Source organism: Zootoca vivipara, chromosome 9 (genome assembly GCF_965207765.1).
Source record: "Zootoca vivipara chromosome 9, rZooViv2.hap1.1, whole genome shotgun sequence".
NCBI classification, from domain to species: domain Eukaryota; kingdom Metazoa; phylum Chordata; class Lepidosauria; order Squamata; family Lacertidae; genus Zootoca; species Zootoca vivipara.
In genome coordinates this window covers 68,832,245-68,855,704 of record NC_142592.1, presented here as the reverse complement: position 1 = coordinate 68,855,704, position 23,460 = coordinate 68,832,245, and the positions used below count along the sequence as shown (strand labels likewise).

General features: G+C 48.2%; 1 protein-coding gene across 1 annotated transcript; it reads left to right on the top strand.

Moving 5' to 3' along the window:
• The first annotated feature begins 896 nt into the window (after nucleotides 1–896).
• Nucleotides 897–22,119, top strand: LOC148684686 (C-type lectin domain family 4 member E-like). The gene is made up of 7 exons (XM_088651918.1): nucleotides 897–903; nucleotides 1,712–1,810; nucleotides 5,805–5,903; nucleotides 8,352–8,438; nucleotides 10,759–10,910; nucleotides 16,957–17,069; nucleotides 21,957–22,119. Exons 1-7 carry the CDS (start codon nucleotides 897–899, stop codon nucleotides 22,117–22,119), a joined length of 720 nt encoding a protein of 239 aa, XP_088508044.1.
• The last annotated feature ends 1,341 nt before the right edge of the window (nucleotides 22,120–23,460 follow it).

The window sequence follows — 23,460 nt, the reverse complement described above, 5'->3', positions numbered from 1 at the left end:
CCCGGCTCTTAGCCTGGCGCCCCTGAGAGCCCAGCGCCCAGGTAACCCACACCTCTGGCGCCTATGGTTAAGACGGCCCTGGTATCGATTCAGGAAACGGAAAGTAGGTTGGTTTGCACTGAGAAGTGGATTCAGCCCACTCTGCCTACCTGCCAAATATGGGAGTCCCCCCTCTCCCTCTTGTAGTTCACCGATAAGAATTAATGAGCAGCATCTGGTCGATGGGTAGTCTTTTTATGACAGCATCATGCTGTGAACACAGATCGGCATCTCTCTGCATGGATCAGAGTTGCTCGCTCTGACTCCTCTCTCTCCCCTCCCCCCCCCCCCGCCCACTTCCGCAGCAAGAAGCGCGCCAACTGGACGTCCCTCCTCTGCTGCTTCTCTTTTAACAATCTCAAAGCTGGGTAGCTCTGTGTCTGCCTGTCTCTCTGCTTCTGGAAACGCTGAAAGCAGGGGGGGGGGCGAATAGTCCCCCTCCTCTTCTGTTAGACGCCGATCTCCCTGCCTTCCCCAATCCTCGTCTTCAGAGTGTTCTCTGACACTGTCTCTACGGCCGCTCCTGACCAGTTGCCCTGCAACAGAGCCTAGGTCTTAGAAGCTGGCCGTGCCGGATTTACGTATAAGCTAAACTTAGGGCTCCACTCTCTTGGAGGGCCCCCCCCCCCAAAAAAAAATTAAAGGAAAAAAACCACTGGATGTACATTTCCAAAATAGAAGATAAAAAAACAAATAGAATAAAACCTACATACAGCAACAGTGTTTTGTGTTGCGTAGGCTCCTATGATGCAAGTCATGGGTCCCGCCTGCTAGCCTGCTCCCTAAAATATCCCTGGTTTGCTCCTTTCTATATATAGGGTGCCTACATTCTGCATGGAATCTGGTTGCATGGCAACATGGCATGTAAGGCAACATGGGCAAATGGCTTGAGGTCCATCAATTACCATATAGCATATATTCAACACAAAAAAACAGTGACAATTTGTTGTTGACAAAGGACAGCTGGACATACAATGGGCCCCGTTACCTTCAGGAGCTGAGGGCCTCATCAAACCGAAATCCGGCCCTGGAAGCTGGCTGTCTCTTCCTCATTTACATGGTCTGCCACGGGATATTTAATTCATTCATTGCATTTATGCCCCCAGCTTTTTCTTCAAGGAGCTCAAGGGGTCGTCCATCATTATCAGCACCATCAGCACCATTTATTATTTATTATTTATACCCATCCACTTTGGGCAGCTTCCAAAAGGATATTAAAAACAACATCAAACTTTAAAAACTTCCCTAAACAGGGCTGCCTTCAGATGTCTTCTAAAAGTCAGATAGTTGTTTATTTCCTTGACATCTGGTGGGAGGGCGTTCCACAGGGCAGGTGCCACCACCGAGAAGGCCCTCTGCCTGGTTCCCTGTAACCTCGCTTCTTGCAGGGAGGGAACCGCCAGAAGGCCCTCCTTGGAGCTGGACCTACTCCTGCTATGCATTTAATCTGCACAATGACCCTGTGAGACTGAGAGCAGGCCATTGCCCTTCCCAGGTCACCCAGCGAAGTTCACGGCCAAGTGGGGATTCAAACCCTGGTCTCATCCAAGTCCTCGCCCAGTGCTGTAACCACTGCTCCACGCTGTCTCTGAAAGCCTTGCCAAACTGATGAGAGGGGCACGTTTGCTACTGGGGGCCCCGGCTCAATTTCCATTCCCTCTCTTCCCTTTAGATAAAAAGGATGCTATCCAGAAAATTAAAAAGGGAGCAACGAGGATATTCTGGCTGTGTTTGTTCATGATAATTGGCTCAGGTGTGCTCTACCATAACTGTAAGTTGACCTCTGTTTAGAATAAGCGTACTTTACTCCAACGTGGGGCAAGGCCGGGGGGGGGGCACCTTTAAGAAAAAGGCTAAAATCGTTTTAATTTCAAATGTCCTTGCTCTTCATTTAATCGATTATAGGTTGCCCAATTACTTTTCATATTTATTTTTTTAACTGCAGTTACCTCACTGATGGGTTCCAGTAATGTAATAATAATAATAATAATAATAATAATAATAATAATAATAATATATTATTTATACCCCGCCCATCTGGCTGGGTTTCCCCAGCTACTCTGGGCGGCTTCCAACAGAAAAATGAAATAAAATAATCTATTAAACATTAAAAGCCTCCCTAAACAGGGCTGCCTTCAGATGTCTTCTAAAAATCTGGTAGCTGTTTTTCTCTTTGACATCTGATGGAAGGGCATTGCACAGGGTGGGCGCCACCACCGAGAAGGCCCTCTGCCTGGTTCCCCGCAACTTGACTTCTCGCAGTGAGGGAACCGCCAGAAGGCCCTCGGAGCTGGACCTCAGTGTCCAGGCAGAACGATGGGGGTGGAGACGCTCCTTCAGGTATACTGGACCAAGGCCATTTAGGGCTTTAAAGGTCAGCACCAACACTTTGAATTGTGCTCGGAAACGTACTGGGAGCCAATGCAGGTCTTTCAGGACCAGTGTTATATGGTCTCGGCGGCCGCTCCCAGTCACCAGTCTAGCTGCCGCATTCTGATTAATTGCAGTTTCCGGGTCACCTTCAAAGGTAGCCCCACATAGAGCGCATTCCAGTAGTCCAAGCGGGAGAAAACTAGAGCATGCACCACTCTGGCCGAGACAGTCTGCGGGCAGGTAGGGTCCCAGCCTGCGTACCAGATGGAGCTGATAGCCAGCTGATAGGGATTTTTAAAATTAGGTTTCGGAAAAAAAGACTCCTAACTGCAAATTGTTCTATTAAAAACCAATAAGAAATTATTATCTGAAATTCATGACTTACTACTAGAATGGGATCCGAAAGACGAAGAAGTAAAAGATGTTATGATGTAATGGGCCCAGGATGTTGGCCATATAATTCAGATGCAACAGGACAGTGGGAGACAGTAGGAGGATGGAATTTCGATTTACCACCTGTACTACCATCAAGGAAAGCCTACTGAAAATGTGTCCCCCGGGAATTAAAAAAGATGTTTAAAATTTTGATAGAAGAGAAGCCGCTGGCGTATTTATTAGGGATTTTAGGAAAAGACATCCCACAGGATAAGAAAAGGTTGTTCTTACATGCCGCAGCTGCGGGCAGATTATTGCTTGCTAGGAAGATTGGATAAGTAAATTACGTGAATTTATAGAATTAGCTAAACTAACGGCAGAAATCGATCTAATCAGTCTAAGGAAGGAATGGCAATGTTTTGAGGAATATATGAAAAAAATACTGTTCCAAAGAAAACACATTGATATGCATAGAATAGGTATGTAAAGGGGAACTAGCTCGAGGTGAAATTATTAATAGATATAAAATGATCACTATAAGGACACAAGGCAAATAAGAGTATGCAGTAGAGGATGTCGAGTTGTGGTGGAGGGAAGCCACACGGGTTCAAATTATAGTTATTTATTACTACCGGTATATATGAGTTCGGGTTTGGTAAAATATGGTTTATGAATTGTAACTATGTTTTTCATTTTCTTTCTGTTTGTGAATAATAAAATTAATTTAATATTTTTTTAAAAAAGGCTGGAATCATAGAATTGCAAAGTTGGAAGGGACCCTGAGGGTCATCTAGCCCAACCCCCTGCAATGCAGGGACCTTTTTGCCCAACATGGGGCTCGAACCCACAACCTTGAGATTAAAATTCTCATGATCTACCGAAGGATCTATAAAGGGCATTCAGCCTTTGGCTTCCTGGCTGATTTGGCTCCAGGAATTGAATTGGGGAGGGGTGCTCTATCTCTCTAGGGACGGCCCGACCCATTTCTCCCCACCCCCGCTGTTGAATCTCTCCCATCGAGAAAGATGGTTGCCTGCTGTGGGTGCTTAGCAAACCCCAGTGAAGGAGCCACCAGGAAATATTTCCGGACCCCTGATTTTTCATCTTCATTCACCTTGGCTTAAGGGAGCCCAAAGTGCTTGCATTATTTCGGTTTAATTGTGACGTCCTCTCGTTGCCATAGACTCAACAGGGGTCAGCAAACTTTTTCAGCAAGGGGCCGGTCCACTGTCCCTCAGACCTTGTGGGGGCCAGACTATATATATTTTGGGAAGGGGGGAAAATGAATGAATTCCTATGCCCCACAAATAACCCAGAGATGCATTTTAAATGAAAGCACACATTCTACTCATGTAAAAACGTGCTGATTCCCGGACTGTCCGCGGGCCGGATTGAGAAGGCAATTGGTCCGGATCCGGGCCCCGGGCCTTAGTTTGCCTACCCATGTCATAGACCAGTGGTGTCCAAACTTTTTTCAAAGAGGGCCAGATATGATGAAGTGAAGTGAAGGGCCGTGAGGCTTGACCAAAGGGCCAACTAAATTGTTGACCTTTTTTCGGATTGAAGTTGTTGAGGATTGTACCCCAGGAAATAAACTGCCACAGGAGCCGGATTAAACTGAATTAAGCCCCCGAAACGGACTTTGTACATGTCTCCCATAAACTATGACAGGGACGTCTAACTCCCAAGAGACTGTTCTCTACTCCCGGATAAAAATAAACTAGCAGTGATCTACGCTTTTCTTTTTTTGAGGGAGGGGGAACTGAAGTTGTTCAGCTTTTGGGGGGGGGCAAGCCAAGGTTGTTGACCAGCAAATACTTCTGCCACTTTTTTGGGGGGGGGGGGTATCTGAAGAAGTGTGCATGCACATGAAAGCTCATACCAATAACCAACTTAGTTGGTCTCTAAGGTCCTACTGGAAGGAATTTTTTTATTGTGTTTCGAAGAAGTAATCCCGCCAGCCGTAACTCCATCTTCCGTTCTTGAAATCGGGCGTGAATATAGGGGCTGGGGCCAGATGCTCCTTTTCCCCCCACGAAGGAAAATGAGCCCGAGGGTCGACCTGTCAATTGCGGTTGACCAGTTGGACATTCCTGGACTATAACAACGAGACGTTTTTTTTAAAAAGAGTGGGAATCGTTTATTGTTTATGTGCAAAAATACTGTAAACAAGTTGATAGATTGGCGGGATTTTAAGTAAACACTTGCAAGTAGCAGGAAATTAAATAAAATTAAGGGAAATAATTAGGGATGCAGGTGGCGCTGTGGGTTAAACCACAGAACCTAGGGCTTGCTGATCAGAAGATTGGCGGTTCAAATCCCTCCGGCAGGGTGAGCTCCCGTTGTTCGGTCCCAGCTCCTGCCCACCTAGCAGTTCGAAAGCACATCAAAGTGCAAGTAGATAAATAGGTACCACTCCAAGCGGGAAGGTAAACGGCATTTTCATGTGCTGCTCTGGTTCGCCAGAAGCGGCTTTGTCATGCTGACCACATGACCTGGAAGCTGTATGCCGGCTCCATCGGCCAATAATGCGAGATGAGCGCCGCAACCCCAGAGTCGGTCACGACTGGACCCATAGCCGCCAAGTTTTCCCTTTTCTCACGAGGAAGCCTATTCAGCATAAGGGGAAATCCCTTTAAAAAAGGGATAACTTGGCAGCTATGACTGGACCTAATGGTCAGGGGTCCCTTTACCCTTTACCTTTTAAGGGAAATAATAATTGGGAAAGTTTAAGTATGGAAATGCAGCAGAACTTTGCTTACGTAAGGAACCAGAAAAGGGTAGGGAGGGAAGTCTAGAGATTCAAAGAATCTCAAAGAGAGGGTTCGTGAAAATGTATCTGCATAAATCCAGATCCGACAGAAATGTGAGCTAACTTTTGTTTTCAGTTGTGAAAACGTAACTGTGGGAAAATAACTTGACAGAAAAATAAATCCTGATGTCCTCTCTGTGCTGCCCACCCTCCGGGGTACGCCTGTATTAATACAGCCCGTCTTTCCTGCCTTCCTCCACAATAGATGAGCAAAAGATCGAACACCTATCGGACAATATCGACGCTATGAAGACGATACGGGTGTTTTTCGTCAGTCACAATCAAACCCTTGATGCGTTGAACGGTAAGAGATGGCTTGCCGCGAGAATGCCTGCGTCCTGCTGTTCTGCCAAAGGCAGCGGTTCTTTTATCAGATATCAGGACAAAAGGAATGAGGAGGTGGAAGGGGAACCAAAGAACCTTTATTACAGAAAACAAAACATACATACTCAATGTCCCCAATCTGCTCCCCGGGTAGCGAGGACATGCAACCTCTCTCAGTTCTCCTCCAAGCAGGCAGGCTCTCTTCCCATCCCAAATGCCTGCCTTTTAATAGAGAGCCTTCTTTTAATTGGCAACACTTGTGGTCAACAAGCTCTCTTCCCTTAAAGAAACATCCGCACAGAAGCTAAGTTTGGGGCGCGGCACGGCTATGGGGAGAACTCTTAAGACATGCCATCCTATCTCCTCGTCACAATGTCTTCCGCATGGTTTCCCATACACCTGCCTACCTGCCCACCTGCCGCTCTCACCCAGCCCCTAACCACTGCCCCCATCCTCTAGTGTCATGGCTCAGCAGGTGGGTTGAAGGGAGGGGGCAGAGGGGCCCCCGCTTGTCAATAGGATCATGTAGTTGGAAGGCACACAGGACCGAATTTGATGTGATTCATTGCACCTTTATAATGCTACTAGGGTTCTGTCTACACGCAGGGGTGCCCAAACCTTTTTCAAAGAGGGCCAGATTTGATGAACTACAACTAATCCAGAATGCGGCAGCTAGACAGGTGACTGGGTGGTGGCCGCCGAGACCATATAACACTGGTCCTGAAAGACCCACATTGACTCCCAGTACGTTTCCAAGCACAAGTGTTGGTGCTTTAAAGCCCTAAACGGCCTTGGCCCAGTAGACCCGAAGGAGCGTCTCCACCCCCATCGTTCTGCCCGGACACTGAGATCCAGTGCCAAGGGCCTCCTGGCGGTTCCCTCCCTGCGAGAAGCAAAGCTACAGGGAACCAGGCAGAGGGCCTTCTCAGTAGTGGCACCCGCCCTGTGGAACGCCCCCCCATCAGATATCAAGGAAATAAACTATTATTATTATAACAGGCAGCCCTGTTTAGGGAAGCTTTTAATGTTTAATAGACTATTGTGTTTTAATATTTTGTTGGAAGCCGCCCAGAGTGGCTGGGGAAATCCAGCCCAGATGGGCGGGGTATAAATAATAAATTATTATTATTTGTTGTTGTTTAGTCGTTTAGTCGTGTCCGACTCTTCGTGACCCCATGGACCATAGCATGCCAGGCACTCCTGCCTTGCACTGCCTCCCGCAGTTTGGTCAAACTCATGTTCGTAGCTTCGAGAACACTGTCCAACTATCTCGTCCTCTGTCATCCCCTTCTCCTAGTGCCCTCAATCTTTCCCAACATCAGGGTCTTTTCCAAGGATTCTTGGAATTATTATTATTATTATTATTATTATTATTAAGATGCGTGAGGGTCGACCAAGGTCGTTGACCATTTCTTTAGGGGATTGAAGTTGCTGAGCTTTTTTAGCGATTCCCCCCCCCAAAGTTATTGAGCTTTTGGGGGGGATTTTACCCCAGGAAATAAACTTCCACAGGGGCCAGATTAAACCGTTTGGCGTACCTTTTTATGTACCTTTGGGGACAATTAATTTGGTTATTGGTTGTTCAAATGCATGCATATCATTCTCTGCATTGTATTGGAATGTGTAATGGGTTTCATTTCATCGCCAGCTGATGAAGAATTGTCATTGGAACAGTTCATTAGCCCGGAAGAACTGTTCTGTTTGCTGTTGTGCTTGGGGAAACCTTTTGTGACGTTTGGCCCACGTACCATCTCACTTCTGTGTTGCTGCGTAGCTCCACCATGTTCCAGCTCACTCTCGACAGCATTTTGGATATGACATTTACTGTGGAAAGGCTCAGTCTCAGTGATATATTATTAGCCTACGTGTTGCTTGATGTTGTTCAAATTGTTATGTTTTGACACAGGGGATTTTTTGGGGTGTGTGTGTGGGTGGCGCTGTGGGTTAAACCACAGAGTCTAGGGCTTGCTGATCAGAAGGTCGGCGGTTTGAATCCCTGCGACGGGGTGAGCTCCCGTTGCTCGGTCCCAGCTCCTGCCCACCTAGCAGTTCGAAAGCACATCAAAGTGCAAGGAGATAAATAGGGACCGCTCCGGCGGGAAGGTAAACGGCGTTTCCGTGCGCTGCTCTGGTTCGCCAGAAGCAGCTTTGTCATGCTGGCCACATGACCCGGAAGCTGTCTGCGGACAAACACCGGCTCCCTCGGCCTATAGAGCGAGATGAGCACCGCAACCCCAGAGTCGGACATGACTGGACCTGATGGTCAGGGGCCCCTTTACCTTTATTACTCTCCTTACTAGAGGCAGGCCACGTTGCTTGTACCCAACGCAATCGGCATGTCGTCACACACCTGGGATCCTTTCTATATATATATTTATGCTTGGCTGCCCGAGACCTCCCTGACTTGCACTTTTGCAAATTGTTCTAGATACAGAAATCCTGGAGCTGGCAGAGGAGTTAGCGACATTTCTACGCGAAGTCAATACAAGGATTTCTGCGGTGAATGTTGCAATGGGTAAGTTTGTCTGAGACTCAGCTGCAGAAGAATGGGGGGGAGACACGCTGAAAGCCTTCTCTCTCCCCCCCCCCTCCCCATTTCCAGAACGGGAGAATTTATCCCCTTCTTCAATTCTGGCTGCCCTTGCTGAAGGCCAACCCAGCAATGACGTGTATTTGGTTTAGGACCAATGGCTAGAGTTATAATGTGTGTTTGTTACAAATACGTGTTCACTCTTAACCATGCGCTCACAAGTTCTCCCACAGGAGGAATGAAGAAAGATTGAGGGGTTGTTGTTGTTTTTTACATGATACAGTGGGACCTTGGTTCACAAACGCCTTGGTACTCAAACAACTTGGAACCCAAACACTGCAAACCCGGAAGTAAGTGTTCCGGTTTGCGAACTTCTTTCGGAAGCCGAACATGCTCCGTTTTGAGTGTTACGCTTCTGTTTTGTAGAACCCAGTTCAGCTAAAGATGGATTGGTTGTGTGACTGCAGTACACCGTTTATTGCTTTCATTTTATGGATCAATTGTCTTGTTAGATAGTAAAATTCATGTTAAATTGCTGCTTTAGGGGTTGTTTTTAAAAGTCTGGAACGGATTAATCTGTTTTGCATTGCTTTCTATGGGAAAGCGTGCCTTGGTTTTGGAATGCTTTGGTTTTGGAACGGACTTCTGGAACGGATTAAGTTTGAGAACCTGTTCAGGGAGGCTTTTAATGTTTAATAGATTATTGTGTTTGATTTTTCTGTTGGAAGCTGCCCAGAGTGGCTGGGGAAACCCAGCCAGATGGGCGGGGTATAAATAATAAATTATTATTATTATTATTATTATTACCACTATATTAAAGAAAAGGTATACAAATGCTGTTTCAGGTGGCAAAATCGCAATATAAGCAGGCAAGAAATCCTATAGTATGCATGTATAGTTGTTGTTTATATAGTACGGTATATGTATAGCCTGCTATTTGTTAATTGTTGCAACAGGGTCCCCACTCACCACTCGCAGGAGGGAGGAGAACCCCAAACAATGGTGCGCAAGCCCTGATATAGACTTTTGAAATTGCCTACCCTGTAGCTAAAGACCACCCCCCCCCCCAAAAAAAAACACACATCATACATACATTACAGAAGGAGGTGGTCTACAGCAGAAATCCTGTCTGCCAGGATACCTGATAATGGTCACTGATTGCTTTACCTGGGCAGCCTGGACATTCTTTTGTGATGGTAAATACTTTAGTTCCTGAGTCCAGGTCACAGGCTCACCCTATCCATACACAAATATGTCCCTTAAGTCAGGAAGGCAAAAGACAATGGAGAGGCTTTCTTTCCCATTTCCTTCCTCCTTGCAGAGAAATATTTGAGGTCAATTTGGGAGAGTCAAAATGGCTTTAGGATTGTTCTCCTGTACTATTTCAGACATGTGGTTTATACACTTATGTATGTGTTTGCCTCGTACATTTATAAAAGCTTGTTTTCTACAGTGGTGCTTTGACTTACAAATTTAATCCGTTCCGAAGGCACCTTCGTAGGTCGAAAAATTCGTCAGTCGAAAAGCGCCATTGGAAACGTGAAAAATTCCCATAGGAATGCATTGGAAACGGAAAAATTCGTAAGTCGAAAAACTCTATCTAAAACCGCCATGGTTTCCGTTCGGATGTCGAGAAATTCATAAGCGTGTGGCCATTTGCCCCATTCGCAAGTCGAAAAATTCGGTTGTCGAGTCGTTCGTAAGTCGAGGTACCTCTGTATTTAGGACCTTAGAATTCTTGTAACACAAGGATTACGTATGACGTGCATTAAACCTATAACTTAAACATTCCATACATTAGCATTTCGTTTTATTTATTTGTACATTGGATTGACAGGCCACCTTTATCTCAAGGGGGTGCACTTGGTTCACCCTCCCCCTCCCCCTTTCACCTTCACAACAACCCTGCAAAGTAGGCCAGGCCGAGAAAAGCGGCTTCTGACTCCAAGGTCGCCCCGTGAGCTTCATGTTTGCGTGGGGATTCGAACCCAGCTCTCTCACCTCAGGCCCTAGCCCAACACTCCAACCATTACACCACATCGGCTCCCTCAAAGGAACTTTGGATGGTTTTCTGGTACTATTCCCAATCCGGCTGCTGGCACAGTAAGGTAAGCACTGACACACTGACACACTGACACACACACACACACACACACACACACACACACACACGAGGATCGGCATCATTCATTCAAAGACCCTGACCCTAAAGAGATGGACCGGCTGGTTTCTAACACATCTCCTTCTCTCTCTCTCTCTCTCTTTCTTTCTCTCTCTTCCGCATGCTTCTGGTTCACCTCGCAAGACAACATAATTAAACTGATCAACAGCGGGTGGCAGCCCTTCAATGGCAGACTCTTTCACCTAATCACGCACACAATGGCTTTTGAATTCGCTGTAAGTGAATGTGAGAAGATTGGGACAATACTGCCCACCATTACCCAGAAGGACGAGGAGGTAGGTTTGAGGACAGTGATCCTAGTCTGGGGCCTCGCCCACATGTTCGCTTTCCCCAGGAAATAATAATAATAATAATAATAATAATAATAATAATAATAAATTTTTATTTATACCCCGCCCTCCCCAGTCAAAAACCGGGCTCAGGGCGGCTCACACCAACAGAATTACAATAAAACATAACAACAATTAATTAAAATACAGATTAAAATACAGTATTAAAATTTAAAGTGCAGCCTCATTTCAAGTAGTCCATAAATCCAAGCCATGAGGGAGGAAAACACAGGGGTCAGGCTGAGTCTAACCCAAAGGCCAGGCGGAACAGCTCTGTCTTGCAGGCCCTGCGGAAAGATGACAAATCCCGCAGGGCCCTGGTCTCCTGGGAAAGAGTGTTCCACCAAGTTGGGGCCAGTACTGAAAAGGCCCTGGCTCTAGTAGAGGCCAATCTAGCCACCTTATGGCTTGGGATCTCCAGAATATTGTTATTTTTGGACCTTAAGGTCCTCCGCAGGGCATACCAGGAGAGGCGGTCCCGTAGGTACGAGGGTCCCAAGCCGCATAGGGCTTTAAAGGTCAAAACCAGCACCTTAAACCTGATCCTGTACTCCACCGGGAGCCAGTGCAGCTGGTAAAGCACTGGATGAATGTGATCCCGCGGCCGGGACCCTGTAAGGAGCCTCGCCGCGGCATTCTGCACCCGCTGGAGTTTCTGGGTCAGCTTTAAGGGCACTGTGGACAAATGTCAACCGTTGTTTTTGCAAATGGACATTTGTTATAGAATCCTAGAGCCGTAGAGCTGGGGGGGGGGGTGTCCCGGGGCCCGTCTAGTTCCAACCCCCTGCAAGGCAAGGCAGGAATCTCAACTAGATCACACATGCCAGGATCATAGGGGGAAGGAGAGAGGGAAAAATAGGGGAAGTGAACAACTGGCTTCGCAAATGGTGCAAACAGGAACGGTTTGGATTCCTAGATCACGGTCTGCAGTTTCTTGATGATGGACTTCTGGCAAGTGATGGACTGCACCTCACAAAAGTTGGGAGGAATGTTTTTGCCACAAAACTCAAAAACCTCATCAGGAGGGCTTTAAACTGACTTATGTGGGGGAGGGAGACAGTGGTCCTGAAGGTAGGAGTCTATCAAATGCTGAAGATGATCATCCAAATGTCAAGGACCAAATGGAGCAAGCAGCATGCAGACCTAGTGGTGGGACGAAAATATCCTTAAATAAGAGACATGGGGGAATGATCAACGGTCTTCAATGTCTGTATACTAATGCACAGAGCATGGGAAATAAACAAGATGAACTTGAGCTCTTGGTACAGCAAACTAAATATGACATAATAGGCATCACTGAAACCTGGTGGGATGAGTCTCATGACTGGAATGTAGTAATAGAGGGATACAATCTATTTAAGAGAAATAGACCAAACAGGAAAGGAGGAGGAGTAGCTTTATATGTTAGGGATATGTATACCTGTGAAGAGATCCAGGATTTAAAACTTCAAAGCCAAATTGAGAGTATCTGGGTCAAAATTAAGGGAGAGAAAAACAACAGTGATCTCATTGTGGGAGTTTACTATAGATCCCCAAGCCAAACTGAGGACACAGATGATGCCTTCCTGGAACAGATGGCCAAGCATTCCAAAGGAAGTGAGATAGTAGTAATGGGGGATTTCAACTATCCTGATATTTGTTGGATGTCAAACTCAGCCAAGAGCATAAGGTCGAACAGATTCCTCACTGGCCTTGCAGACAACTTCATTGTCCAGAAAGTGGGAGAAGCAACAAGAGGATCAGCCATTTTAGATCTGGTCCTAACCAATAGTGATGACTTGGTTAGTGGGGTAGAAGTGGCAGGATCATTAGGTGGGAGTGACCATGCTCTTCTGGAGTTTATTATCCAGCGGAAAGGAGCAACCAAGCATACTAAGGTCCAAATTCTAGACTTTAAGAAAGCCGACTTCAGAAAACTTAGGGAAACGCTGGGTGAAATCCCATGGACAGTAATACTAAAAGGGAAGGGAGTTCATGATGGTTGGGAGTTTGTTAAAAGGGAGATATTAAAAGCACAACTTCAGGCAATACCAATGAGACGGAAACATGGAAGGTGCCTAAAGAAGCCAGGCTGGCTATCTAAAGAACTTTTGACTGAGTTAAGATTTAAAAGGGATATGTACAAAAAATGGAAAAGGGGGGAAATCTCCAGAGAGGAATTCAAACATATAGCCAGCACGTGTAGAGACAAAGTCAGAAAAGCTAAAGCACAGAATGAACTCAGGCTCGCCAGAGAGGTTAAAAGCAACAAAAAGGGCTTTTATGGGTATGTCCGTAGCAAAAGGAAAAACAAGGAAACAGTGGGGTCACTCAGAGGAGAAGATGGTGAAATGCAAACAGGGGACAGAGAAAGGGCAGAACTCCTCAATGCCTTCTTTGCCTCAGTCTTCTCCAAGAAAGAAAACAACGCCCGACCTGAAGAATATGGAGCAGATGATTCAGCAGGGGAAACACAGCCCAGAATAAGTAAGGAGGTAGTACAAGAATACTTGGCTAGTTTAGATGTATTCAAGTCTCCAGGGCCAGATGAACTACATCCAAGAGTATTAAAAGAACTGGCAGAGGTGATTTCAGAACCACTGGCAATAATCTTTGAAAATTCCTGGAGAACAGGCGAAGTTCCAGCAGACTGGAGGAGGGCAAATGTTGTCCCTATTTTCAAAAAGGGGAAAAGAGAGGACCCAAACAATTACCGCCCAGTCAGCCTGACATCAATACCAGGAAAGATTCTAGAGCAGATCATTAAGCAAACAGTCTGTGAGCACCTAGAAAGAAACTCTGTGATCACTAAAAGTCAGCATGGGTTCCTGAAAAATAAGTCATGTCAGACTAATCTGATCTCATTTTTTGACAGAATTACAAGCCTGGTAGATGAAGGGAACGCTGTGGATGTAGCCTATCTTGATTTCAGCAAGGCCTTTGACAAGGTGCCCCATGATATTCTTGTAAAGAAGCTGGTAAAATGTGGGCTAGACAATGCTACCATTCAGTGGATTTGTAGCTGGATTACTGACCGAACCCAAAGGGTGCTCATCAATGGCTCCTCCTCATCCTGGAGAGTAGTGACTAGTGGGGTGCCACAGGGTTCTGTCTTGGGCCCAGTCTTGTTCAACATCTTTATCAATGACTTGGATGATGGGCTTGAGGGAATCCTGAGCAAGTTTGCAGATGACACCAAGTTGGGAGGGGTGGCTAACACCCCAGAGGACAGGATCACACTTCAGAATGACCTTAACAGATTAGACAACTGGGCCAAAGCAAACAAGATGAATTTTAACAAGGAGAAATGTAAAGTGCTACACTTGGGCAAAAAAAATGAAAGGCACAGATACAGGATGGGAGACACCTGGCTTGAGAGCAGTACATGTGAAAAGGATCTAGGAGTTTTGGTTGACCACAAACTTGACATGAGTCAGCAGTGTGATGCAGCAGCTAAAAAAGCCAATGCAATTCTGGGCTGCATCAATAGGAGTATAGCATCTAGATCAAGGGAAGTAATAGTACCACTGTATTCTGCTCTGGTCAGACCTCACCTGGAGTATTGTGTCCAGTTCTGGGCACCACAGTTCAAGAAGGATACTGATAAGCTGGAACGTGTCCAGAAGAGGGCAACCAAAATGGTCAAAGGCCTGGAAACGATGCCTTATGAGGAACGGCTTAGGGAGCTGGGTATGTTTAGCCTGGAGAAGAGAAGGTTAAGGGGTGATATGATAACCATGTTCAAATATATAAAAGGATGTCATATAAAGGAGGGAGAAAGGTTGTTTTCTGCTGCTCCAGAGAAGCGGACACGGAGCAACGGATTCAAACTACAAGAAAGAAAATTCCACCTAAACATTAGGAAGAACTTCCTGACAGTAAGAGCTGTTCGGCAGTGGAATTTGCTGCCAAGGAGTGTGGTGGAGTCTCCTTCTTTGGAGGTCTTTAAGCAGAGGCTTGACAGCCATCTGTCAGGAATGCTTTGATGGTGTTTCCTGCTTGGCAGGGGGTTGGACTGGATGGCCCTTGTGGTCTCTTCCAACTCTATGATTCTATGATTCTATGATTCTATGATTCTAAGTTTGTTCCAAAGTCAATACGCTCCTGTGACGCTCATTTGCAGAAATGCTCTACACCTTGCGGAAATAATACCCACATGCAAGAAGTTTCTGCCTGCTCACCCACTGCCCGTTCGCCCACTCCTAGTGGCCAGCCATCGCTCCCGAGTGCCTGCCTGCCTCTCCTTGGCTGCCCCGGCTCAAACACACTCAGAAATGGTGCCAAAAGCCAGGAGGCAACCCAGGAGAGGAGAGGGGTACCCGGCTTGGCGGGGGGTTGCCCGAGGGAAGGAGGGCGGAATGGAGGGGAGGAGAAAATATGGGTGTTGTGACGTGGGGTTCGTGATTTCAGCCCTCTTGACTTCATATGCTGGAGACAGTTCTCTAGTAACACTTCTTTATTCAAGCGAACAAGACTGAGCTCTGAGGAGAGGAAAGCTACATTTATAGGGACGGGGGACTAGCTAGAAAGGGATACATTTTGGAGCGAACAATATCAGGCAATCGCAGTGCTGCCTTTTGGAGGAAACCAATAAGACAGAGGATCCAAATACAGTAGCTAAAATGAACCAATAGCAGCTGTACCTTCTGGAACCAAAAGGCAGTTACTTTACCCCAGGCATCCCCAAACTTCGGCCCTCCAGATGTTTTGGACTACAATTCCCATCATCCCTGACCACCGGTCCTGTTAGCTAGGGATCTATACTCGACTACCTTCCTCTGCTGCTTTATCTGGCTTTCATTAAAAAATAAATAAATGCAGAGCCCTGTTAGCGCCATTCAATGAAGGAAGGCCATCGCTTTGCCGAAGTGTTTCAAGCCCACAGCAGGCTAAAATAGACCCTCAACCATCACAGCCAAGTGCTGGTCAGTTTCTGGCTGGTTCGCAGATTTGGGTGGGAACAGACTTGCTATCCTGCAGACAAATCCAGTGGCGTAGCGTGGGTTGCCAGAGCCCGGGGGTAGGGAGGGAAACAGAGTACGTTCACGCAATCGGCTGCCTAACGGCACCCACGGCACCCAAGAGATCGCAGCCACAGAGATAAGAAAAGAAGAATCGTTCTGGTGGTCTGGAGAGGTCCGCTTCCTGGTGCTCATGGAGAAGCCGTTTTCAACAAAGTCCAGCAACGAAGTCCAGCAACCATTTTAGAGGGCAACCAAAATGGTCAAAGGCCTGGAAACGATGCCTTATGAGGAACGGCTTAGGGAGCTGGGTATGTTTAGCCTGGAGAAGAGAAGGTTAAGGGGTGATATGATAACCATGTTCAAATATATAAAAGGATGTCATATAGAGGAGGGAGAAAGGTTGTTTTCTGCTGCTCCAGAGAAGCGGACACGGAGCAACGGATTCAAACTACAAGAAAGAAAATTCCACCTAAACATTAGGAAGAACTTCCTGACAGTAAGAGCTGTTCGGCAGTGGAATTTGCTGCCAAGGAGTGTGGTGGAGTCTCCTTCTTTGGAGGTCTTTAAGCAGAGGCTTGACAGCCATCTGTCAGGAATGCTTTGATGGTGTTTCCTGCTTGGCAGGGGGTTGGACTGGATGGCCCTTGTGGTCTCTTCCAACTCTATGATTCTATGATTCTATAAGAGCACAGGTGCATTGCAGCAGCACCAGGCGTTGATATTTTGCATCCCTAATAATTTTGCCCCCCCCGCCCCCCCACACTATGCCACTGGACAAATCCGAACGCATGCTCAATAAAGCCGGGGATTCAGCTGACCTTGCGTGGCACGGGGAGTAGATCAATTGGTAGAGAACATACCTTGCAAACTAAATATGCCCGGTTCATTCCCTGACGGCATCTTTAGGCAGGGCTGGGAACGTTACCTTCCTGAAACAATGGACTGGCATGGCTCAGTATAACACAGCTTTCCCACTCCTGTGTGAGCTTTCTGCCAGAAAATTGATGATCAGTCGTCCCAGTCAGGCCTTCTGTTTGCCTCTCTTGCAGCTTTTCATTGAGTCGATTGCCAGGGAGTCGAGTCATGGAGTGTGGATTGGGCTCAGAAAGTACGAGAGCGGCTGGAAGTGGATTGATGGGACACCGTACCATAAAAATCAAAGGCAAGTGTCTGGGGAAGCCTCTACTGTAAAGGAACCCCTGGGTGTTTTCTCCTTCCCATGCTGAAAGCAGCTTATGGAAGCCTGCCTTTCCCCTACTACAAGAAGTCTGAAGAAGCGGGAATAGGGCAGACTCGGAAAACGAGGTTCTCTTGGCATTCTGATGAAAATAATAATAATAATAATAATAATAATAATAATAATAATAATAATAATATTTATACCCCGCCCTCCCCAGTCAAAACCGGGCTCAGGGCGGCTCACACCAATAAAATTACAATAAAACATAAAAAGCAATTAATTAAAATACAGATTAAAATACAGTATTAAAATTTAAAATGCAGCCTCATTTTAAGTAGTCCATAAATCCAAGGCACGAGGGAGGAAAACACAGGGGTCAGACTAAGTCCAACCCAAAGGCCAGGTGGAACAGCTCTGTCTTGCAGACCCTGCGGAAAGATGACAAATCCCGCAGGGTCCTGGTCTCCTGTGAAAGAGCATTCCACCAAGTTGGGGCCAATACTGAAAAGGCCCTGGCCCTAGTAGAGGCCAATCTAGCCACCTTATGGCTCAGGATCTCCAGAATATTGTTATTTGTGGACCTTAAGGTCCTCCGCAGGGCATACCAGGAAAGGCGGTCCCGTAGGTACAAGGGTCCCAAGCCGCATAGGGCAAAACCAGCACCTTAAACCTGATCCTGTACTGGAGCCAGTGCAGCTGGTAAAGCACTGGATGAATGTGATCCTACGGCTGGGACCCCGTAAGGAGCCTCGCGCGGCATTCTGCACCCGCTGGAGTTTCTGGGTCAGCTTCAAGGGCAGCCCCGCGTAGAGCGAGTTACAATAATCAAGCCTGGAGGTGACCGTCGCATGGATCACTGTGGCCAGATCAGGGCGAGAGAGGTAAGGGACCAATTGCTTGATACGGCGGAGATGGAAAATGCCACCTTTGCTGTGGATGCAACCTGCGCCTCCATGGAAAGGGAGGCGTCGAAGGTTACACCCAAACTCTTGACAGAAGGCGCTGGCACTAATTGAGCCCCGGCAAGAGATGGGAGTTGGTCCCACCCCAACCCAGCCAGAGGACCTCTGAGAAGCTACCTTGTTCACACCTCCAGTCAATGCACAGACAGAAACACAATCGCGCTTCAAATTTTGGTCTTCTCCGAATTTCGCAGCGCAATTCACCAGCCATTCTAGGCATCCCTGTTTGGATAGGCCTACTACACAAGGTGCTTGGAAGATGGAAGCGAGTTTTAATCTGCCGATTAGTTTCCGGGACCAATTCAAAGTGCTGGTTTTGACCCATAAAGCCTTAAGCGGCTCAGGAGCACAAAACCTCAAGAACCACCTCTTTCCATAGGAACCTACCCGGACCCTGAGATCAACTTCTGAGGCCCCTCTTCGTGTGCCTCCTCCACAAATGTTCCAGAGGTTGGTAACACGAGAGTGGGGCCTTTTCTGTGGTGGCTCCCTGTCTGTGGGACGCTCTCCCCAGGGAGGTTCGCCTGGCAGCTTCATTGCATTTTTTTGGTGCCAGGTGAAAACAATCATCTTTAACCAGGCCTTTGGCCGATTAACCTCCACTGCCGTTTTAAATGTGTTTGGGGGGGGGGGAGGATTATTGGTTTGTTTGTTGTTCCTCTTATTTTTATTATGTATTTTGTGGTTTTTTATATTGTAATCTTATGTTGAGAGCCGCTCTGAGATCTGCTACTCTGAGATCCGCAATGCAGGAATCTCAGCGAAAGCTTCCGCGAGGGGTGGCCATCCAACCTCTGCTTTGTTCTAAGAATTCTAAGGTCTCTAATATAGAATAAATGCTCATGAATGCGCAAGGCAAACACACATACCGTACATAAGCAGGTAAGCCACATGTCTGAAATAGTACAGGAGGGCAATCCTGAAGCCATTTGAACTCTCCCCAAAGGGCCTCAGATATTTCTCCGCAAGGAAGAAGGAGATGGGAAAAGCTTTCCGATTGTCTTTTCACTTGCAAATCCCATTAACAAAACTTCCTGGAATGTAGTGGGGCTTACCCTTCCCCGCAAATCCACTCTGGCAGGTATCTGTTAAGCTGAGGTAGAGGTAAAGGGACCCCTGACCGTTAGGCCCAGTCACGAACAACTCTGGGGTTGTGGCGCTCATCTCGCTTTATTGGCCGAGGGAGCCAGCGTACAGCTTCCAGGTCATGTGGCCAGCATGACTAAGCCGCCTCTGGCGAACCAGAGCAACACACGGAAACGCCGTTTACCTTCCCACTTGGAGCGGTACCTATTTATCTACTTGCACTTTGATGTGCTTTCGAACTGCTAGGAGCAGGGACCGAGCAACCGGAGCTCACCCCGTCACAGGGATTCGAACCGCCGACCTTCTGATCGGCAACCCTAGGCTCTGCAGTTTAGACCACACGCCACACGCGTATAAGGATGTAAATAAGATATTCAGGAACTAAATGATTTTCCATCTTAGAGGAATGGCTACCCAGGCAAGGAAATCAGAAAGACCTTATCAGGTATCCTGGCAGACAGGAGAGAAGCCAAGTATTCACATTTCTGTGTAGACGGCTTCCTGTAATGTATATATGATGCTTTCGATGTGGTCTTTGGCTAAGGGGTGTGCAATTTCAAAAGTCTTAAAAGGGGCTTGCACATTTTATTTGGGGTCTCTCTCACTTCCTTGCAAACAGGGGAGGGAACTTTGTTGCAACAGAAATAAAGAACTTCTTTCTTTCACTGGATGTTGTCTCCATCCATTCATCTCTGACCGATCATGGACTTGGGGAGTTGGGCAGCAAAAACCATGCACACACACCCCATTTTCTATATTGGCATAAAAACCTCCAAGTAAGGAGAGTTCACAACCTCCCAAGAGAGACCGTTCCCCTGTCAAACAGCTCCAGCTGTCAGAAAGTTTTTTCCTGATGTTTAGTCGAAGTCTCCTTTCTTGTAGCTTGAAGCCCTTGGATTGAGTCCTCCCCTCCAGAGCAGGAGAAAACAAGCTTGCTCCCTCTTCTATGTGACAGCCCTTGAGATATTGGAGGCAGGGCCGTTTTACCCATTGAGGCTAGTGCCAAGTTCTGGAGGGTGGCAGGCGAGAGTCCGGGGAACACCAAACGAGTGCGCTGAGTGAGCGAGGGTGCGTGCGCCACTCCCGCCGAGCGTTGGGTCAGTTTTTTTCCCTTTTAGCCTGCAGGCGCTGAATTCTGCGGGGCGCCAGAAGGCTAAAAGGGGGGAAAAACGAGCCGACGCTCAGCGGGAGCAGCGCATGCGCCCTCGCTCACTCAGCACAGGCCCACTCGCTCTGTGTGTTGCCTGCCGTGGCCACCACGGCATGAAGCAGCCAGCTGAGCCAGGAGGCGCTGCGGCCAGCCTCTGCCTCTTCCCTGCCGGAGGAGCTGCCCTCCAGCTGCTGCCCGCCTCCTCCAGCCCTAAAAAAAAAAGGAAAGGGGGGGCATCATAGGGATCTTTGCACCACGGCACCGGATATGCTTAAGACGGCCCTGATTGGAGGCTGGCTAGCCTATCTCGTCTCAGTCTTCTCTTTTCATGGGCGTACCCAGGATGGGGCAGGGGGGGCAGCTGCCCCCCAGAAGCTATATATATATATATATATATATATATATATATATATATATATATATATATAGAAGATCACGCGGCTCCTCGAGAAGCACAAGGCGGCCGCTGCAGCCGCGGCTGCTCAGCCCCTGCAGCAACGCCTCGGAGCCGTTGTGACTGCGGCCGTGCCTTGCCTCGCCCTTGCCCGCCCTGCCACCCCCTCTCGCTCAAACGTCTGCCCCGCGCTCAGCCGGAGACTTTGCTGCCCGTTTCCCTCGAAGCGGGAAAGAGAGACGACTCTGGAGCAAGTGCGAGCCTGCCTTGGAAACAAACTCCTAGCAAGGCTGCGGAGCACGGTGCGGCGAGCAAAGGCTGCGCTTGGAAGCAGCGCTCGCCGCGGCTCCAGGAGCCGAGCTGGGCCAGGCAAGTGCAGTCGCTCACGCCCCTCGAATGGCAGGAGGCGAAGCGGGGCGCTCCGCCAGGCGCCCTTCTCTCTGCCGCCACCAGCCAGGGATTAATTGAGCATCCCGAGAGGTGATTGGCTGGAGTCTTGGGAGGTATTTGCATGAGCAGCAGAGCCGAGGGAGGGAGGCTCCCCCTTGGATATCTTTCCCCCTTCCCCGCCGAGGGAGGCTTCTTGTGGCTTACTCTCCCCATCACTCCTCCCTCTCTCCCTCCCTTCCCCACGCAGCGGACCCTTGATGCCCGCATTTGGAATGAGCAGCCAAGGGAATGATGGCGCAGCTCGCCATCGTAGCTCCCGGGGAAGAGGCACCGGCCGCTGGCTATGGGGCAGCGATCCAGCCCTGGGAGCAGCACAAGCGCCGGTCAGAGGAACCTGCCGGCGAGCTAAGCGGGGGTGTGTGTGTGGAGGCTGCATTTCTGGTCTGTTTGCACTTCTTTGGGAGGATTGTGGTGTCGTCAGGCCTGCTGGCCTTGCAGCCCCGCCCACGTTTCCACCCACTTTGTGGTCCCTCCCCTCCCGTGCCTTGGCCCCGCCCCAAACGACCATGGCTTGCCCCCCCCGTTTTGATCCTGGGTACGCCCATGCCTCTTTTCCAGGCTAAACATACCCAGCTCCTTCAACTGTTCCTCATAGGGCTTAGTTTCTGGACCCTTGGTCATCTTGCCTCCCCTCGTCTGCACATGTCAAACCCTTCCTTAAGTTGTGGTACCCAGAACTGGACAAAGGTGTGGTAGTTGGAAAGTAGTTGGACACAGAGGCAGGACAGAGTATCAGGTGTGCTGGGCATTTTTGTTAGGTGTACAGAACATAACCAAAGTAGGATTGCAATCTGGATTGATGAAGGCTGCCTCTCCTTTTTTTTCAGCTTCTGGAACAATGCAACCCTGATCCCTGGGCCAGTACCGGAAGAATGTGGCGAAGTTCTCAACGATTGCGATACTCCAGGCTTCTGCTGGGATGACGCAGACTGTATTGATCAAAAAAGCCCAGTTTGTACGATGTTCCCAGAGCCAATGTATTTGCCTTAAGCTCTGCATTCCCCGATCTCTACACAAGAGGGACAGAGGCCCATTTCATCCCAAGAAACCAAAGGATAACCCAGCCAGCTAGCCTACACAGAGAGACGGGGAAGGAATCTCCTCCACTCTCTGGCTCTCACACCTTATCAATAATGTTGCTTCCCTAAATTGGGAGACCTTATTTTGAACCCCTCAAAGATGCAGACGATGAAGACCCAAAATAAAACCATTTGCCTCCTCATGTATACTCCTTTCCCAGTTTTCCATCTTCGGGGGAGTTTCCTCACAAGCACCACGAATAATAATATTTTTTTTAAAGGGGAAATTTTATCTGGAAATGTCATGTAGCAGGAAAGGAGGAGAAATGCTCTTTGAAGTTTCCCACCAACCCTCTTCGTTGAAATACAGTGGTGCTTCGCTAGACGAAATTAATTCGTTCCACGAGTCTTTTCTTATAGCGAAAAATTCGTCTAGCGAATCCCATAGGAATGCATTGAATTTTTTTTGAATTTCCCCCCCATAGGAATGCATTAATTGAATTTCAATGCATTCCTATGGGAAACCGCGATTCGCTAGACGAATTTTTCGTAAAACGCATTCATCTAGCGAGGCAAGCTCCGCTCAAAAAATCCTTTCGTTAAGCGGAAATTTTGTTAAGCAGGGCATTCGTTAAGCGAGGCACCACTATAAATAAAGGAGTGTCTCTCCACCGTGGCGTAGTCTGGACAAGACGCCCTTTTAAGATCCATCGAAAGGCGAGAGATTCAGTGTGGTGTAGTGGTGAGAGTGTTGGGCTAGGACCTGGGAGAGACCAGCATTCAGATCCCCACTGGGCCTTGAAGCTGACAGGGTGACCTTGAGGGGCCAGTCCCTGGCTCTTAGCCTGACCCATGGGTCAGCAAACTAAGGCCCGGGGGCTGGATCCAGCCCAATTGCCTTCTGGATCCGGCCCGCAGACAGTCCGGGAATTGCCATGTGGATCTGATTCTAATCGTTGGGGCTGCACCATTTCTGCACCCCTCCCTCACACACACCGTGGCAGCGCCTCCTCCTCCCTCCCTCCCTCCTCCCGGCTTCTCCCCGCCCTGCCTAGAGGAGGAAGGGAGCTGGGCTTTGTTGGTGTTAGCAGCAGGAGCACTCAAGCAGCTGCCATTTTAAGCAGCCCCTCTCCGGAGCCCTTTCACACGCCACTCATCATTCTGCCCGGACACCCATCGTTCTGCCCGGAAAATGAGGTCCAGTACTGAGGGCCTTCTGGCGGTTCCCTCGTTGCGAGAAGCCAAGTTGCAGGGAACCAGGCAGAGGGCCTTCTCGATAGTGGCGCCCACCCTGTGGAATGCCCTCCCGTCA

What these genes read in the sequence shown, in the direction of transcription:
- LOC148684686 (XM_088651918.1), top strand. An exon ending in AACCCTTGATGCGTTGAACG is followed by an intron (nt 5,904 to 8,351) that starts GTAAGAGATGGC and finishes AAATTGTTCTAG; the next exon opens with ATACAGAAATCCTGGAGCTG. An exon ending in TGCGGTGAATGTTGCAATGG is followed by an intron (nt 8,439 to 10,758) that starts GTAAGTTTGTCT and finishes TCACCTCGCAAG; the next exon opens with ACAACATAATTAAACTGATC.